Here is a 17,423-nt window from a genome sequence, read left to right on the forward strand (position 1 = left end):
ATTTTTTTGTAACCTTGGCCAGATCTGATCAGAAGGATGATCAGAAGAAATGGACAGCACCTGAGTTAAATATATGAGTGTCACAGCAAAGGGTCTGAATACTTAGGACCATGTGATATTTCAGTTTTTCTTTTTTAATAAATCTGCAAAAATGTCAATAATTCTGTGTTTTTCTGTCAATATGGGGTGCTGTGTGTACATTAATGAGGAAAAAAATGAACTTAAATGATTTTAGCAAATGGCTGCAATATAACAAAGAGTGAAAAATTTAAGGGGGTCTGAATACTTTCCGTACCCACTGTACATATATGTGTAATTTTTTTTTTTTTTTATTATCTTTGATTATCTTTCCAAGCGAAAAGCAAAGGCATTTTGCAAAAATAGAAGTTTGTATGGTTTAAAATTCTAAAACAGTAGATCTGCATACTTTCTGGTAGTCAGACATTATACTGTAGTTAAGATGATGAACTAAACTCTTCTAGAAACCTGTCTGAACTACATGCGTCCCCTAAAATGCCAATTCTATCAGTTTAAAGGTTAAAATACAAAATGGCTCAGAATAAATGGTTCTGAGAAAAGCTTGTGGATCAAGTTGCCTCTTGCGTTGATATTTTAAGACCTAAAATATCAGCCTCTACATTTGACTGTAACTCTAATGTCCAAAAGAAAACCAGACATTAAGTTGCAACATTACACCATAATAGTCTTTTCTTGAGATTAAAAGTCCACTGTCACAATACACAATCATTGCCTGTGTCCTCTTTCACTGGAATTTGTTTTCATACAATGTTGGGTTTTGAATTTGCGTTTGAGGTTATGTTTAATTCCGTTTTTATTTGTGCCTTTTTTTTCTGTCACGTTTATTTTTTATTGTTCACTTTTTTTTCATTTATTTCCCCTTTTTCCCTCCCCTCGGCCCTCCATCCCGTACCTCTATCGCTGTTGTTTGTCCATTTCCTCATATCCTGTAGCCATCAGGGTCTGGTTGCCAGGAGCAACCTCTACAGTCGCCATATCAACAGCCGAGACCTCGGGCAATTATTGGCAGAACAGCAGAACCCCTTGAAGCTTCCAGGTAATGCACCGTTTGAACCGCAATCAACCATTTACCACGGCGCAACGTGAAGCGTTACGATGGTCCACAGGAAACCACATTAGTAAACCATTAGTAGCTGTCGTGTGTGCTTCCTCAGGGCTGAAAGCAGAGCTCTGTGAGAGAGTGTGTGACACAGGGGCAAACGCAGATGCAGTGGAACACAAACACACTTCAGAAAGGTCGGGCTTTTCTCGCATAACCTTTGTGAGAGTCACTTTCTCCTGGTTCTGCTTGCTGTATTATTTACATGTGAATTGGAAGCGAATACTTAAGAAAACACCAGGGATTGACTAGGCCTACACAGAATCCACGTCTACAGAATTCCACAGAAAGCACTGGCGATTTCTGCTGAATTTGTTTGTTAATGAGGTTCAAGTATCACTTTTATTATAGCTCACACTGAGGGTTAGGATTTGAGCAAACCATTAACCCAGAGCATGCAAATTTGCTGCATAATTCGCCCCATACTGTCATGCTTGTTAATGTTGTTTTTGGAGGACAAAAATCTTGAAGGTCTCTGACCAAGTTTTGTGAAAAAGAAGTGCATTTAATTGTAATGAATACGCACTTGTGTACTTCAGGTCTAGAAGTATATTTTTAATGTAATTGTATTTGCAGATAATATTAATGAAATAAAAGGCCACTTAAATGCATTTAAAGAGACACTTAACACACGTAAGTACACATTCAAAAAAGTTTTACTTTTAAAGTATATTTTTTTATGATAAATCTTTTTGTGAAGCTTGTTTTAATGTTGACTAACTTTACTAAAGCACGTCAAGTATTGTATATCTTTTTTAAATAAATTTAACCTTAGCTTGATAATCAATATTAGATTTAAGGTTAATATATTTTAAATGTACTAAATGACAACATTATTACAAATACAGGTGCATCTCAATAAATTAGAATGTCGTGGAAAAGTTCATTTATTTCAGTAATTCAACTCAGATTGTGAAACTCGTGTATTAAATAAATTCAATGCACACAGACTGAAGTAGTTTAAGTCTTTGGTTCTTTTAATTTTGATGATTAACAAAAACCCACCAATTCACGATCTCAGCAAATTAGAATACTTCAGAAGACCAATAAAACAAATATTTTTAGTGAATTGTTGGCCTTCTGGAAAGTATGTTCATTTACTGTATATGTACTCAATACTTGGTAGGGGCTCCTTTTGCTTTAATTACTGCCTCAATTCGGCGTGGCATGAAGGTGATCAGTTTGTGGCACTGCTGAGGTGGTATAGAAGCCCAGGTTTCTTTGACAGTGGCCTTCAGCCCATCTGCATTTTTTGGTCTCTTGTTTCTCATTTTCCTCTTGACAATACCCCATAGATTCTCTCTGGGGTTCAGGTCTGGTGAGTTTGCTGGCCAGTCAAGCACACCAACACCATGGTCATTTAACCAACTTTTGGTGCTTTTGGCAGTGTGGGCAGGTGCCAAATCCTGCTGGAAAATGAAATCAGCATCTTTACAAAGCTGATCAGCAGAAGGAAGCATGAAGTGCTCTAAAATTTCTTGGTAAACGGGTGCAGTGACTTTGGTTTTCAAAAAACACAATGGACCAACACCAGCAGATGGCATTGCACCCCAAATCATCACAGACTGTGGAAACTTAACACTGGACTTCAAGCAACTTGGGCTATGAGCTTCTCCACCCTTCCTCCAGACTCTAGGACCTTGGTTTCCAAATGAAATACAAAACTTGCTCTCATCTGAAAAGAGGACTTTGGACCACTGGGCAACAGTCCAGTTCTTCTCCTCAGCCCAGGTAAGACGCCTCTGACGTTGTCTGTGGTTCAGGAGTGGCTTAACAAGAGGAATACGACAACTGTAGCCAAATTCCTTGACACGTCTGTGTGTGGTGGCTCTTGATGCCTTGACCCCAGCCTCAGTCCATTCCTTGTGAAGTTCACCCAAATTCTTGAATCGATTTTGCTTGACAATCCTCATAAGGTTGCTGTTCTCTCGGTTGGTTGTGCATCTTTTCTTCCACACTTTTTCCTTCCACTCAACTTTCTGTTAACATGCTTGGATACAGCACTCTGTGAACAGCCAGCTTCTTTGGCAATGAATGTTTGTGGCTTACCCTCCTTGTGAAGGGTGTCAGTGATTGTCTTCTGGACAACTGTCAGATCAGCAGTCTTCCCCATGATTGTGTAGCCTAGTGAACCAAACTGAGAGACCATTTTGAAGGCTCAGGAAACCTTTGCAGGTGTTTTGAGTTGATTAGCTGATTGGCATGTCACCATATTCTAATTTGTTGAGATAGTGAATTGGTGGGTTTTTGTTAAATGTGAGCCAAAATCATCACAATTAAAAGAACCAAAGACTTAAACTACTTCAGTCTGTGTGCATTGAATTTATTTAATACACGAGTTTCACAAATTGAGTTGAATTACTGAAATAAATGAACTTTTCCACGACATTCTAATTTATTGAGATGCACCTGTATGTGATTACAAATATATTTATCTACATAAGTTTCTGTAGAAATGACATTAAAGCATATTTTAGTTTACCATAAATGCTTTGCAGTACATTGGCCGGTACACTTTAACCATATTTCAAAGTCAATAAAAGTAATTATGAAACTGAGTTATAAAGATTTACTTGCCTCCTAATTAAGTGGATCAAAAATACACTCGAAGTTCACATAATTGCACTTAATATGCAGTCAAGTGTTGAAAAAATACTCAAATATGTTCATTTTAAGCCCTCTTTTTAAGTGCACTTCTTTTCACAAGGGAAAACATTGATGTGAACATTGATTTCTTAAGCTTTTATTTATTATTTGCATATTTTTCAGTATGTTTTTCAGTTTGCCGAATGAAAAAAAAAACAAAACAAAAAAAACGTAAAAATCTAGTTTATTCAATATTTTAATATAATAATGTTTCAGCTACAGCCATAGACTGTAAAAGGCTACAGCTAAGAGTCCAGTACTTTCAGATCAATTTTAACTTTTTTTTTATATCCAAACCATTTTGCATTTTTCTTTTACAGTCAGTGCAAAAAGAAAAGTGTATATATATCACAAAGTGTGTATGTTCTGTGTGGGCCTAGTTATGACTCAAAACGGAAAATGCAGTATGTGCATGTCCCTACTTTATCATTTTCTTTCATTCTTGTTCTGATACAAGTTTGATTTCACTTGCTGCTGCTCTTCTCAGCCTTGGCCATGTACTTAATTCACCTGAAATCATCTACTTAATGTTCTGCTTCTTCCTCTCCATCTTTCATTGTTTTTCATCCTCTTTTCCAGCCCGCATCTTCAAGGCCAGGTTGTGTCTCTCCCGACAATTGCCACCGCCAAGAAAGATCATGTTCAGGAGCAGACCTCCATAACACCCCTGGACCGCAAAGAAGAGCTGCCTACCAAAGTGTCTCAGAACAGAGCAGAGGACTGGAGGAAAGGTGGAGCTGCTGAGATGGAGAGGGGCGGAGGGAGAGGCGGATGGTCGTGGACGGTTGGGGAGAGCCGCTGTACGGCCCAGTGGGTCCGACAGAAACAAGAGTATCGCAGCACGCGGCCCTGGTGACGGAAGATGTTAAAGGGTTAGTTCACCCAAAAATGAAAATTATGTCATTAATTACTCACACTCATGTCGTTCCAAACCCGTAAGACCTTCGTTCATCTTCGGAACACAAATTAAGATATTTTTGATGAAATCCGAGAGCTTTCGGACCCTGCATAGACAGCAATGCAACTGACACGTTCAAGGCCCAGAAAGGTAGTAAGGATATCATTAAAATAGTCCATGCGACATCAGTGCTTCAAACTTAACGTTATGAAGCTACGAGAATAATTTTTGTGTGCAAAGAAAACAAAAATAACGAATTTTCTGACGTAGAACCCGGATGAACTGTGCTTTGTTTATAAGCAGAAGAATGTGTGAACACGGAAGAGAAGGAATTGTTGAATAAAGTCATTATTTTCGTTTTCTTTGCACACATAACATTAACGTTGAAGCACTGATGTCACATGGACTATTTTAATGATGTCCTTACTATCTTTCTGGGCCTTGAACGTGTCAGTTGCGTTGCTGTCTGTGCAGGGTCAGAAAGCTCTCGGATTTCATCAGAAATATTTAAATTTGTGTTAAGATAAACGAAGGTCTTACGGGTTTGGAACTACATGAAGGTGAGTAATTAATGACAGAATTTTCATTTTAGGGTGAACTATCCCTTTAAGAACAGAAATGGACATTGCAAAGAAGTGAGAATAATGAAAAAATTAATTTTAGGAATTTTTATTAAACCACAAAAGTGAAAAAGAGACCTTTAATGAAAATAACATCAGCAGCTATTTGTAACTTTTTTTTATCAGTCCTATTTATGAACATTTCAGCTATTCGTTTTATGGCTTGTGCTTTTATAATCACAATTTTTTTAATCTGATCTTTTATCATGTTTTTCACAAACAGGTCTATGCAAAAGTACAGACATTTTTGTGGAAATTAAATTAAATGGTTGAACATTTGTTCTGTTCGATTCATTTTTATCGCTGCTCTAAAACAAACAAATACTCTTGACAGTCAAACTGATGCTCATTCTTGTACACTGATCACATAATTACATCATTCCCTTAAGGAAATCATTTATATTATACTCAAACCAACAGATTAAACCCTTGGAGAACATTAGACCAAGGACATTAGTGCATGCAGTTCTTAGTATCATGTCTACAGTAATAATACATGTACCATCTTCAGTGTGTCAGTCACAGCAGACATCAACAGCCACTAAAATACATACAGCACATCACAGCCCTCCATTCTCAAGCTGAAATTTTTCAGCATTCATCTGGAATATACATTTTAAAAATGTTGCCTTTCAGATGTTCAAGTGGACATTTTTGCGATGTTCTTCAGGTGTTTGTGCACAATAATAAGAATACAGTGCTCTTTAACTGAAGTCTTGGAAATGTACGTGTGCTTATGGGATGGTATAAGTGCTGGTGTCAAGCAGGTTCCTGTTCGGTGTCTGCATTTTAAACCTGTCAACTTGTGACATTTCCCAGCAACACTAGAGTGTCACTTAAATAGGTGTGACATTTACTGAATTTTACAGTTACCTAAAAAACAACCAAAAACCCTATTTAATAACATCAGTTCATATTATTTAGATTTAAAAAGGGCCAAAGTCAGGGATAGACCTTTGATTTCCATGTCTTTAGTCACATTTTCTTCAAATGAATGACGTGTACAGCTTTAATATGCAATCTGTGATCATAGAATCACAATATGCTAATGCACATTTTAACGTTTTAAACTCAAACTGGCCGTCTGTCAAGCCTTCAAGGAAGTTTTCAGCTTTAAAGTAATTGTGTTCATATTGCTTTAGACAACAGCCTATTTGAATTTTGTCTTGCTGAGAGCTTGAGGTTTTGTTTGCATGTTTATTTAACTATATTATAGAATAATTTATGGGAAAGTAAATTTGAGGAATGAGTCATTAATGCTGCTTCTTTGTAACTACACATACGGTGGAGTCAAAGCATGGTCTGACCCTAATGAGTGCTTCGGCCTTTCACTGAACAGCCCTTTCTTGCCAGACGTGTTTTTCCCTTTGTTGCCTGTCAACATGCCATGTAGTCCAGTGATTATAGTTTCAATCTAGCAACTAAAAATCAAACTTGTAAAATGTTAGCACTTCTTTCCCCATTGCATGTCCCTTTAGACGCTATGCATTCAAGTTCAAGACAGTCGCCTCATCCCTGCTCGTCTGTTTCCCTTTTTATTTCACTAAAACGTTCTTCAGTAGTTAAGATGATTTTTTTTCATCACAGAGACACGTTTGCCGTCTCCACTGTCCAGGAATGATGTCTGTTCAGTTTTTAGGATGACCCCGCTTTCAGACATTTTGCCCAATCTTGTTTTAATATGAATCCCTCAGTAGTGTGAGGTAGATCTCCGACTGGAGGAAACGGGGGTAACAGTCCATTTCCAGGAGGCAGTAGATGCGCCTTTGGGCATGTGAGAGAGAAGTGTGAGAGGGGGCTTTGAGGAGCTGTTGGGTCAGTTCTCTCGTCTTGCTGTCCAGGTTCACCTAAAAGTGTTGGAAAGAAATTCATAGTTCACAAATATTCACACAAGGATGATATACTGAAGGATATTCAAAATGATATTTGCTTTTATAACAGACCGTGGGACAGAGTGTCAAGCTCCCAAAAAGGCAAAAAAATAAAAATAAAATAATATAGCTGCAAGCAGCAATCACGGGGCCAAGCACTACAGAAGCAAGCAACAGACCAACTGCAGAAATTAGTAATTTAAGCCATTTTAGGATGTTTATAGTCAAACGGCTGAAAAATCATATATAAACCTATAGCAATATGATTTATTGGCTTATCACATTTGACCGATAGGTGGCACTGTTATCAAATCGACGTGGAGTGTTCTGTGTGAGGTGACAATGTCACATACCAAGTTTGGTGCGAATATATCAAAGTTTTGCCATCTTTCCAGCAAATTCGTTGATGCGCTAAATGAAAACCGTGTAATATATCGACAGAAAATTCGTAACTTTTTGCCAGCATGGTCTGAAGATGATCCGAGTCAAATTTGGTGAAAATCAGACTAACAGTATAGGAGTAGTTTGAAAAAGTAGGTTTTCAACATGAATCAAAATGGCGGACAGGAAGTTAAGCCAATTATGGCAAAATTGGTATCGATGTTCTCGGCATGAACCAAGGAATCTATCAACATGAGCTTGATTACAATATGCTAATGTAAGCAAAAGTTATTAGCATTTTTAGAAATTTCATTATAACTTTTAACCACAAGGTGGCGCTGTCCCCAAACTTTTTGAGTACCATCAGGGCATGGTGCCGAAGAAACATACCGAATTTCGTAATGATACGTTAATGTGTTCGTAAAATATAGCATTTTACAACAAAATTCAAAATGGCCGACACCCAAAATGGCTGACATGGGAAAAATGGATATGGTTGGACTCGGCGTGATGCGCTGAATCTAAAGAGACATTTTTGGCCAAACCATTCACAAGTTATAAGCAAAAATATGCATTTTTCATATCTCCTGACTACTAGGTGGCAGAGCGCCGAAACACTGCAGGTAGCCTCAGGCCATGCTTGTTATAAGAGTCACCAAGTTTGGTCTCAATACGCCAAACCGTTGCGGAGATATAGCCTCAGATCCATTTTTACGTGCTTTTCGGTTAATTCGTTAGCGTGGTATTCGAAAACGCTTGGACGAATCAACTTGAATTCCATAACTTTTTGCCAGCATGGTCTGTAGATTATCTGAGTCAATTTTGGTGAGAATCGGACAAACCGTCTAGGACGAATTCGACAAAGTAGGTTTTACGAACAATTGAATATAGAAAAAACTAAACCTTACGATTTTTGAATTTTGGACTTGATTCGACTCGCCATGAGCCAAGGATTCAGAGGAAAAATTAATTTTCTGGCTTACGGTTCAAAAGTTATTAGCATTTCAAAAGTGAAATTTTGGACAAGTGGTGGCGCTAGAGGGTTTGAGTTAGAGACTCCACATTTGCTGTGGTTAATGTTGAGACTCTCCTCTATCAGTGTGCCAAATTTTACAACTTTCCCGCAAGCGGTTCTATGGGCTGCCATAGACTTCCACAGCGGAAGAATAATAATAATAACGCCAACAAACACAATAGGTGCCTCCGCACCTTCGGTGCTTGACCCCTAAATATTATATTATTTACATTTAGTCATTTAGGAGACGCTTTTATCTAAAGCAACTTACAAATGATGACAATAGAAGCAATCAAAACCAACAAAAGAGCAATAATCTGCAAGTGCTATGACATGTCTCGGTTAAGGTTTTACACACACACATACATATACAAAAATGTTATTATTTATTTATTTGTATTATTATTCAAGTCTTTTAAAGTCATATGATAGATTTGTGTGAGGAAATGACATTTAAATGAAATTTACTTTGCTTTTATAGTAGGCACTTGGACTATCAAGCTCCAAAAAAAAAAAAAAATTAAATTAAATAAATAAATAAAAAAAATTTTTATTTTTGTTTTTACTTTTACTAAAATGTTCTATATATACTTTAGTCTTCTGAAGTCGTATGACAGATTTGTGCAAAGAAATTTACTTCGCTTTTGTAATACGCACTGGAACTATCAAGCTCCGAAAAGAAAAGAAAAAAGAAAAGATTTTTTTATTACATAAAACAGTGCTATATTTTTAGTCTTCTGAAGTCATATGACAGACTTGTTTGAGGAATTTACTTTGCTTTTATAATAGGACTATCGAGCTGCAAAAAAAAAATATTTTTTTAAATTTGCAAAAATATTCTATATTTCTTTAAGTCTTCTGTAGTCATGTGATAGATTTGTGAGGAAAGGACCAACTTTTAAAGGATAAGTTTGAAATTTCTGTGGCATTATTGAAATTTGCAAAAATAATGAAATTGCCAGATGGACTATTGCTATAATGGTTCAGCAGCCCCAGTCCCTGTTTATTTTCATTGTATGAGAAAAAGCAGTTTGGACATTTGAGGCAATTTTTAATGCAGTAAACAGATTTGGATAAATCTACCTCTCTGGGAGCACCGGGCTGGATGTAAGTCTCCGATATCATTTTCGCCCGTCTCTGCAGGCTGAATTTGTTGGACGACTGGCTGTACTGCTCACAGGCCGTGTAGAACTGCAGGTTTTCCTCACTGAACTCGGATCGCAGGAACGCTTCAAAGACTGTGGAGCCCACTGAAGAGAAGACGGGTGAGAAGAGAAAGAACTGTAATGAACTTTGGGGGGAAAAAACAGCCATTTCTGTTTACAAGTGGGGGTAGAGGCTCAGATGACGCGTTCACATGCATGTTCTGCCATAAACAACCACACACGTCACATAACACTCGCCACAAAAATCAGGAAAGAAAAAGCTTTGGACACGGATATATTGAGGGTTTCTCTCACACCACATACCTTCCTTACCTCTGGTTTTCTCAAAACCCTTAAACTGCAGATTGCGAGACTCTGAAGTGAGAAAATAGAAGTCGGACGGGGACAGGACTCTGGAGTTACAACATACTGCTGTTCCCACATTTCAACCAGTCCAGACACCAAAACAAAGGATGTTACACACTGGGTGTCAACATTTTTAGAAATGTTGCCATGTTGCTTTCAGAAATGTTGTAATATGGAAAATTCATGTAATAGCAATTCAATATACTGAATCTTACGGCTTTGATAAATTAAAAAAAATAAAATAAATAAATAATACAACTAAATAAATTCTACAATAAACTGAATATCAATTCAACAGATTACATGAAATGTATGATTACGGTATAATTTAAAGTTTTATCATTTAAGAGGTATCACAGCATTAACATTTTCAAAGCTAGAAAATAATAATTACAAAATATACATTTCTAATAGATCTCTCTCTGAAGAACATAGGATTTATGTTTTTTTCCCCATTAAACAATACCCTATTCAAAGAAAGCACCTATTATGTATACACAGTGGGTACGGAAAGTATTCAGACTCCCTTAAATTTTTCACCCTTTGTTATATTGCAGCCATTTGCTAAAATCATTTAAGTAAATTTTTTTCCTCATTAATGTACACACAGCACCCCATATTGACAGAAAAACACAGAATTGTTGACATTTTTGCAGATTTATTAAAAAGAAAACTGAATATCACATGGTCCTAAGTATTCAGACCCTTTGCTGTGACACTCATATATTTAACTCAGGTGCTGTCCATTTCTTCTGATCATCCTTGAGATGGTTCTACACCTTCATTTGAGTCCAGCTGTGTTTGATTATACTGATTGGACTTGATTAGGAAAGCCACACACCTGTCTATATAAGACCTTACAGCTCACAGTGCATGTCAGAGCAAATGAGAATCATGAGGTCAAAGGAACTGCCTGAAGAGCTCAGAGACAGAATTGTGGCAAGGCACAGATCTGGCCAAGGTTACAAAAAGGTTCCTAAGAGCACAGTGGCCTCCATAATCCTTAAATGGAAGACGTTTAGGACGACCAGAACCCTTCCTAGAGCTGGCCGTCCGGCCAAACTGAGCTATCGGGGGAGAAGAGCCTTGGTGAGAGAGGTAAAGAAGAACTCAAAGATCACTGTGGCTGAGCTCCAGAGATGCAGTCGGGAGATGGGAGAAAGTTGTAGAAAGTCAACCATCACTGCAGCCCTCCACCAGTCGGGCTTTATGACAGAGTGGCCCGACGGAAGCCTCTCCTCAGTGCAAGACACATGAAAGCCCGCATGAAGGACTCCAAGATGGTGAGAAATAAGATTCTCTGGTCTGATGAGACCAAGATAGAACTTTTTGGCCTTAATTCTAAGCGGTATGTGTGGAGAAAACCAGGCACTGCTCATCACCTGTCCAATACAGTCCCAACAGTGAAGCATGGTGGTGGCAGCATCATGCTGTGGGGGTGTTTTTCAGCTGCAGGGACAGGACGACTGGTTGCAATCGAGGGAAAGAAGAATGCGGCCAAGTACAGGGATATCCTGGACGAAAACCTTCTCCAGAGTGCTCAGGACCTCAGACTGGGCCGAAGGTTTACCTTCCAACAAGACAATGACCCTAAGCACACAGCTGAAATAACGAAGGAGTGGCTTCACAACAACTCCGTGACTGTTCTTGAATGGCCCAGCCAGAGCCCTGACTTAAACCCAATTGAGCATCTCTGGAGAGACCTAAAATGGCTGTCCACCAACGCTACCATCCAACCTGACAGAACTGGAGAGGATCTGCAAGGAGGAATGGCAGAGGATCCCCAAATCCAGGTGTGAAAAACTTGTTGCGTCTTTCCCAAAAAGACTCATAGGTGTATTAGATCAAAAGGGTGCTTCTACTAAATACTGAGCAAAGGGTCTGAATACTTAGAACCATGTGATATTTCAGTTTTTCTTTTTTAATAAATCTGCAAAAATGTCAACAATTCTGTGTTTTTCTGTCAATATGGGGTGCTGTGTGTACATTAATGAGGGAAAAAAATGAACTTAAATGATTTTAGCAAATGGCTGCAATATAACAAAGAGTGAAAAATTTAAGGGGGTCTGAATACTTTCCGTACCCACTGTATGTAGAGTATTATTTTCCAAAACAGCAGCGACACAGAATAGACTGAATTTATCACTGCATATTATATTTTTCTAAGCAGTCTCAGCTGTGACTGCAAACTGCTTCATGTGTATCATGTGTATTATTAGATTTTTATGAGGTCTGTCACACTGATAAACTGCTTCCAATTAAGAGACAGAACAGAAATAACAATAAAAAAAAAACCAACAACAACTGGTCAATACTACATTTCTCAGTTCAACAGCTGTTCAAGACGTGTAAATGACTAGATGCTGTTAATCATTAAGTCCTATTTGTAATAAAAAAAAATGAAAATCACTAGAAACATGACGTCAGGTATCAAGCATAACCATATCCGCTATTAGTCCACTGTTTACACATCACAAGCTGCACTAATAATAAAAGCTTACAGTTTCTTAGAACTTGTTATGAGACATGCATTTCATTCTCACATTCAAGGTCAGCAATAATTATCAGCAGTGCTTAATATTGCTTATTTATTATCGCTCCCAACCATATTCAGTGAGTACTAAACTTCAACACTTTGTGCTATGAACTTCAATGATACCACAAATAATTTTCTAAGAAATCCAACTAACATTTTTTGCCTGGTGCACAATGAACCTTTCACTCAAGGGACACGAATCATATCTAGAGACCTTGTGCTCGGACTCTTTTAACCCTGACAGCCACTCACAAAAGCCTGGCATCAAGCGACAAACAAGCTCCACTCTCATTTCCTTCTGAAAATGTAAAAATCTTGGTGGTTTAATTTGTGCAATTACACATCTGTGCTCTCAGCCTCTGGAGGAAAAGCTCATTATTCCGTTATCTAGTTTCTTCATATCGTTTCATGTTGTTTGGGAATTCTCCGGAAACTCATGCCTGAAGCTACATATGAAAGTGGTTCCTCAATGTTAAGAGGAAGCAGTTTCAAGGGTGTTTCAATAATGTAATAAATGGGTTTCATAACTGAACCACAGAATTATACTGAACACAAACCAACCTGACCTATACAATACTGTTCAAAAATTGCATTTATTTGATCAAAAGTACAGTAAATCTACTGCGAAATATTGTTAGAATTCAAAATAAGCTTTCTATTTAAATATATTAAAATGTATTTTATTCCTTAAATGCAAAGCTGTATTTTCAGCATCATTACTCCAGTCTTCAGTGTCTCATGATCCTTCAGAAATTATTATAATATGCCGATTTGCTGTTCAAGAAACATTTCTTATTATTATCAATGTTGAAAACGTTTAATATTTTTGTGGAAACTGATTTTGTCAAGGATTCGAATAGGAATACAAATCTTTTGTAACCTTATAAATGTATTTACTGTCACTTTTGATCAATTTAATGCATCCTTGCTGAATTAAAGTATTCATTTTTTGAATGGCAGTGTTTATTATAATGCTACATGATCCAGTATTGATACTAGGCAGGATATGATGCTCTCTGCGCGTATCATTTTCATTAAAACAACATTTCAAACATGGATGGGCAGTTGCCCACAAATATCTCAATTTTCAAGAACAGCGTTCCAGGTCAAAGTTAGCAGAACAACAGCTTTGCTTTAGCATGACCCATGTGATGCGATAGTGTCTCACAAGCGTCCTTTGACCAGCTGCCTGGCGACTCGAGCTGTTTAAACCCAAATGACTTGAGTGCTCACCTCTGCTTTCTAGCAAAGCATCAAGGGACTTGGCCCAACTTTCCATCTCCTTCCTGCTGAGTTGAGCTCTGCTGTGGCCCACCTGACTCCACTGCCTGAGGAAAGGCATTCGAGAACGCCTCTCTTTAGCGCTGAGAGAAACAAGAGTGTGAGGGGATACGTTACAAAGATATTCAGAAAAAATGTGTGGAATCAATAACATTGAGCCAAAACAAAGGGCCGGGGAGGGGTTGTTTTGCAAGTGGCGGACAGAGAATAGGCCAAAAGTGAAATGAAGATGAAAAAAAGATGAAAAATATGTGACTGAGGTGATTGATTTTACCTGCTTACGTTCTCTCTGTGCTCTGCATTCGCCAGATTCGAATGCGAGGACTGCGGTGAGCCCTTGTGTGAAGAAAAAAAAAAAAAAAAGTAAGAGGTCACTGATATGCATAACACTGTCATGATGATATGACTTGATTAAAGACTTTAAGGAAGTATAATTTACACAAATGTTTCATGACTTAAACAAATGTCATGAAGGTGTTACGTCATGGAAAGCATTCTCACAAAGCCAGATCTATCAGATGCCAAAATATTCCAAAGAATGAACATTCTTGTTCCACAGTATCTCTTCGGGTATTTCTTGCCACAATATTGTAGTTTGAAGAAAAAAAAAACACACAATTGCATCAATAGTGTGATTCCCTCATACAACACCAGAACATTCAGTTCCCCTTTCAGAGCTTGCTTCTCCTTTTACTGTTTGGACAAAGCAACATTATATCTCAAGGGGTAAAACTGATTCAAAGTGAGCATGGCTACTTGTGTAACACAATTGCATTCATGTCTTTGACTTCATCACACTTGGCTTGTGAGTTCTGAATAAGCAGTGCTGAAGTCCAGCTGCTCCCGATGTATGTGAAAGACATCTTGTACTGTACAAAATATAAACAGGGTTCAACAATAAAGATGGTTCAATGGCCCCTGGCCAGTGTGAGAAAGTTTCAGACCAGTTGAAGGAACTGTGTTTTTCCATTTCAGTGCAGTGCTTACACTATTATATGATCTTCTATTTATCGGCTTCTGTGATGTTTAAAGTTCCATTTTTTCATAATCGTGTCCTGTGATCTACTTTAAAAATCAACATGTGATTTTTAAAATAGTATTATGAACTTCATTAACTATACTCTAAAGAAAGTCTCCCAACTTACCTGTCCAAACAAACTTTTAAGGTGTAATTTAGCAGCTGCCAGTTTGGCCCGAGCTTGCTGTCGGTGATAGTGGGTAGGTTTTGGGGAGGCGGGCATATGGCCGGATTTCAGTGTGGATGACGGGGAGTAGGTTTGGCCTTCACACTTTCCCACACTCTCATAGCTTCCTTTGGAATTGGCAGCGAGCTGGCTGTCACTGTACGCTTTAAAACTCTCATTAAGATTCGTCACTTTCAGTAAATCAGAGTCCTTCTCCAAGTCGACCAGATTTTCCACACTAATGCTGTGATCTCTCTTAAGCTCCCCCTTTCTAGCACTCCCTGACTTTGCATCTGGGGTGCAAGGATAGGATGCTGAGGCTCCATCTGGCTGATCATCCAAGGTGTCCTGGGTCCCATCTCTATCCCCCCAGGGCAGGAAGTCCAGATCCAACAAGGCACCCTCTGAACTGAACTTACGCAGCATTATGCTGGATTTTAAAAGAAAGAAAGAAAGACACAGAGAATGCCAGAGGCCTAAAGAAAGAACAACAAAAAAAACAAAAAGGATTACATTAAATATACATATAGTGCCTATTCAGCTTATGTCTATCTAACTACCCAACACTGAGATAGAGATAAGTTCCTTTATAGACAGGCAGATGGATAGATACATGGATAGATAGATAGACATGCAGGCAGATAGAACGATAGAATGTTAGATAGATAGTTCTCATAAATAATTGGTACTGGTTATAGGTTACTGCTTACTGTGCTACTTTTAATATACTACAGTCGTAATACTTTTAATATACTACAATTGCTTTCTTGTAGTAAGAAGTATTAACGACACGTATAGATACGTGACAAGTATCTAATTTAGCGCAAGATCTTGTGACACATTCCCAAAGTTTTGCTTCAATGTAACAGCGTTTGTTGTTGACAACTACCGAGCTTGTTAACCTAGTTAAAAAGGTTAAAATTTAACCAACGTTACGCTTTACATTTGTAACAAAAGAATAAAATCAAGCCAAGACTGGCTTCGTGATTGCACTGAGAGACGCGACACGACGCGTCAAACCAGAAAGCTCCCATTATAATCAACTAAAAGCTTTGCACTGCAAGCCCGCAGATTCGTTTATTTTAATAGGAGAGCTCCAGCGCGTCGCGTCGCGTCGCGTCTCTAGCGCAGCGTGTACTGTAAACAAACCAACGTGAAATCTGAGTACTTGAATATGGTGCACATATGTCATATAAATATACCTTATTTTAGATCCTTTTCTCTCCTTTTCATGACAAATCCTTGTGCGTGTCTTGTATCCGAGCGATTCGGAGTCGGTTCGTGTTTCTCGTAGAGTCCGGATTTACACCGAGCGACTGGATCCGAAGCGAGTCTTCCTGTGGCCGTCAGAATCAAGTCTTACTTGTCTCTCTTTTCATTTTACTCCTGAATGACAAAAGCAACGCCTATTTTCTTTTTGTCACACCCATAGTTCAGTCTGGACTTGCCCTCCCCACATATTTGGAAAGACGAGTAGTATATAATAATGACACAGAGAGCGTTTATGGGTAATTATAGTTGTCGTCAAAATACCACAGTTACTACAGATATTACTGCAGCAACGCTGTGGCCACTGTATTAGCCACAGCACGGCATAGATATGTAACAAATTACAGAACGATTGTGTAAGCGTCTAATACTATTTGAAGAAGATAAAATATTAATATCTTATTGGTTTTCAGTAGTAACAAGAATTTTAGTAATTTTGATTGGGCGTAACCATATGGTACAGTTTTACAAAGAAACACGTAACAGCTTGACAATAAGTGCCTACCTGAACGATAAAACCTTTTTGTTTTTGTATATTATATTATTATACAATCATATTTTATTATATTAACTCCTGAAGGATCTTAAGTATAACAGGTGTTTGATTGTTCTCAAACGGCGCCATCTACAGGTAATGCGTAGTTTTATTTCATGGAAGCACAACAAGAATGCCAGCTTTCCCCATTTTGATAGGATAGGCTATTCTTATGAGTTTTATTATTTTATTTTACACAATATGATTTAATTAAAATTAATATATTAATTAAAAAAAAACATGATTTAATAGAGTCGAGAGACCTTTTATGTGGGACTTTTATTTAGGCATTTTGTATTTTCTGCACGTTTACGAATGCACTTTGTCCAGTAGATGGAGCAGTTACACAACAGATGGTTTTTAGAGCCATCAAGCTGGATATCGAGATACCAAGTATCAAGATAACGCTGAGAAATACTTAATTAAATTCTAAAAAAAATATTCTGTTCTCGTTTTGTTTCATATAGGGTTGTTTTGAGTTCAGCCTGTTCTTAAAAAAGTTAATTAATTTAGCCTGTTTATATAAAGATAATACACT

General features: G+C 37.8%; 2 protein-coding genes across 2 annotated transcripts in view; one reads left to right on the plus strand and one right to left on the minus strand.

Moving 5' to 3' along the window:
• Positions 1-10,622, plus strand: part of atat1 (alpha tubulin acetyltransferase 1) — a 24,966-nt gene extending 14,344 nt beyond the window's left edge. Inside the window, 6 exon segments of the mRNA XM_058753241.1 lie at positions 972-1,075; positions 1,173-1,185; positions 1,187-1,275; positions 4,364-4,656; positions 9,713-9,834; positions 10,079-10,622. Of these exon segments, the coding sequence (XP_058609224.1) occupies positions 972-1,075; positions 1,173-1,185; positions 1,187-1,275; positions 4,364-4,640 (483 nt within the window). The 3' untranslated portion in view covers positions 4,641-4,656; positions 9,713-9,834; positions 10,079-10,622.
• On the minus strand, positions 5,336-16,375 carry si:ch211-152p11.4 (regulator of G-protein signaling 3; the record flags this gene model as incomplete). Its single annotated transcript, XM_058753643.1, is given in 7 exon segments — positions 5,336-7,149; positions 9,653-9,819; positions 13,850-13,980; positions 14,172-14,233; positions 15,043-15,537; positions 15,539-15,557; positions 16,284-16,375. Coding segments are annotated over 7 exon segments (1,137 nt in total), but the record flags the coding sequence as incomplete, so codon positions are not given.
• Positions 16,376-17,423: the final 1,048 nt, after the last annotated feature.

Source organism: Onychostoma macrolepis, chromosome 19, assembly GCF_012432095.1.
Source record: "Onychostoma macrolepis isolate SWU-2019 chromosome 19, ASM1243209v1, whole genome shotgun sequence".
In the NCBI taxonomy this organism is placed as follows: Eukaryota; Metazoa; Chordata; class Actinopteri; order Cypriniformes; family Cyprinidae; genus Onychostoma; species Onychostoma macrolepis.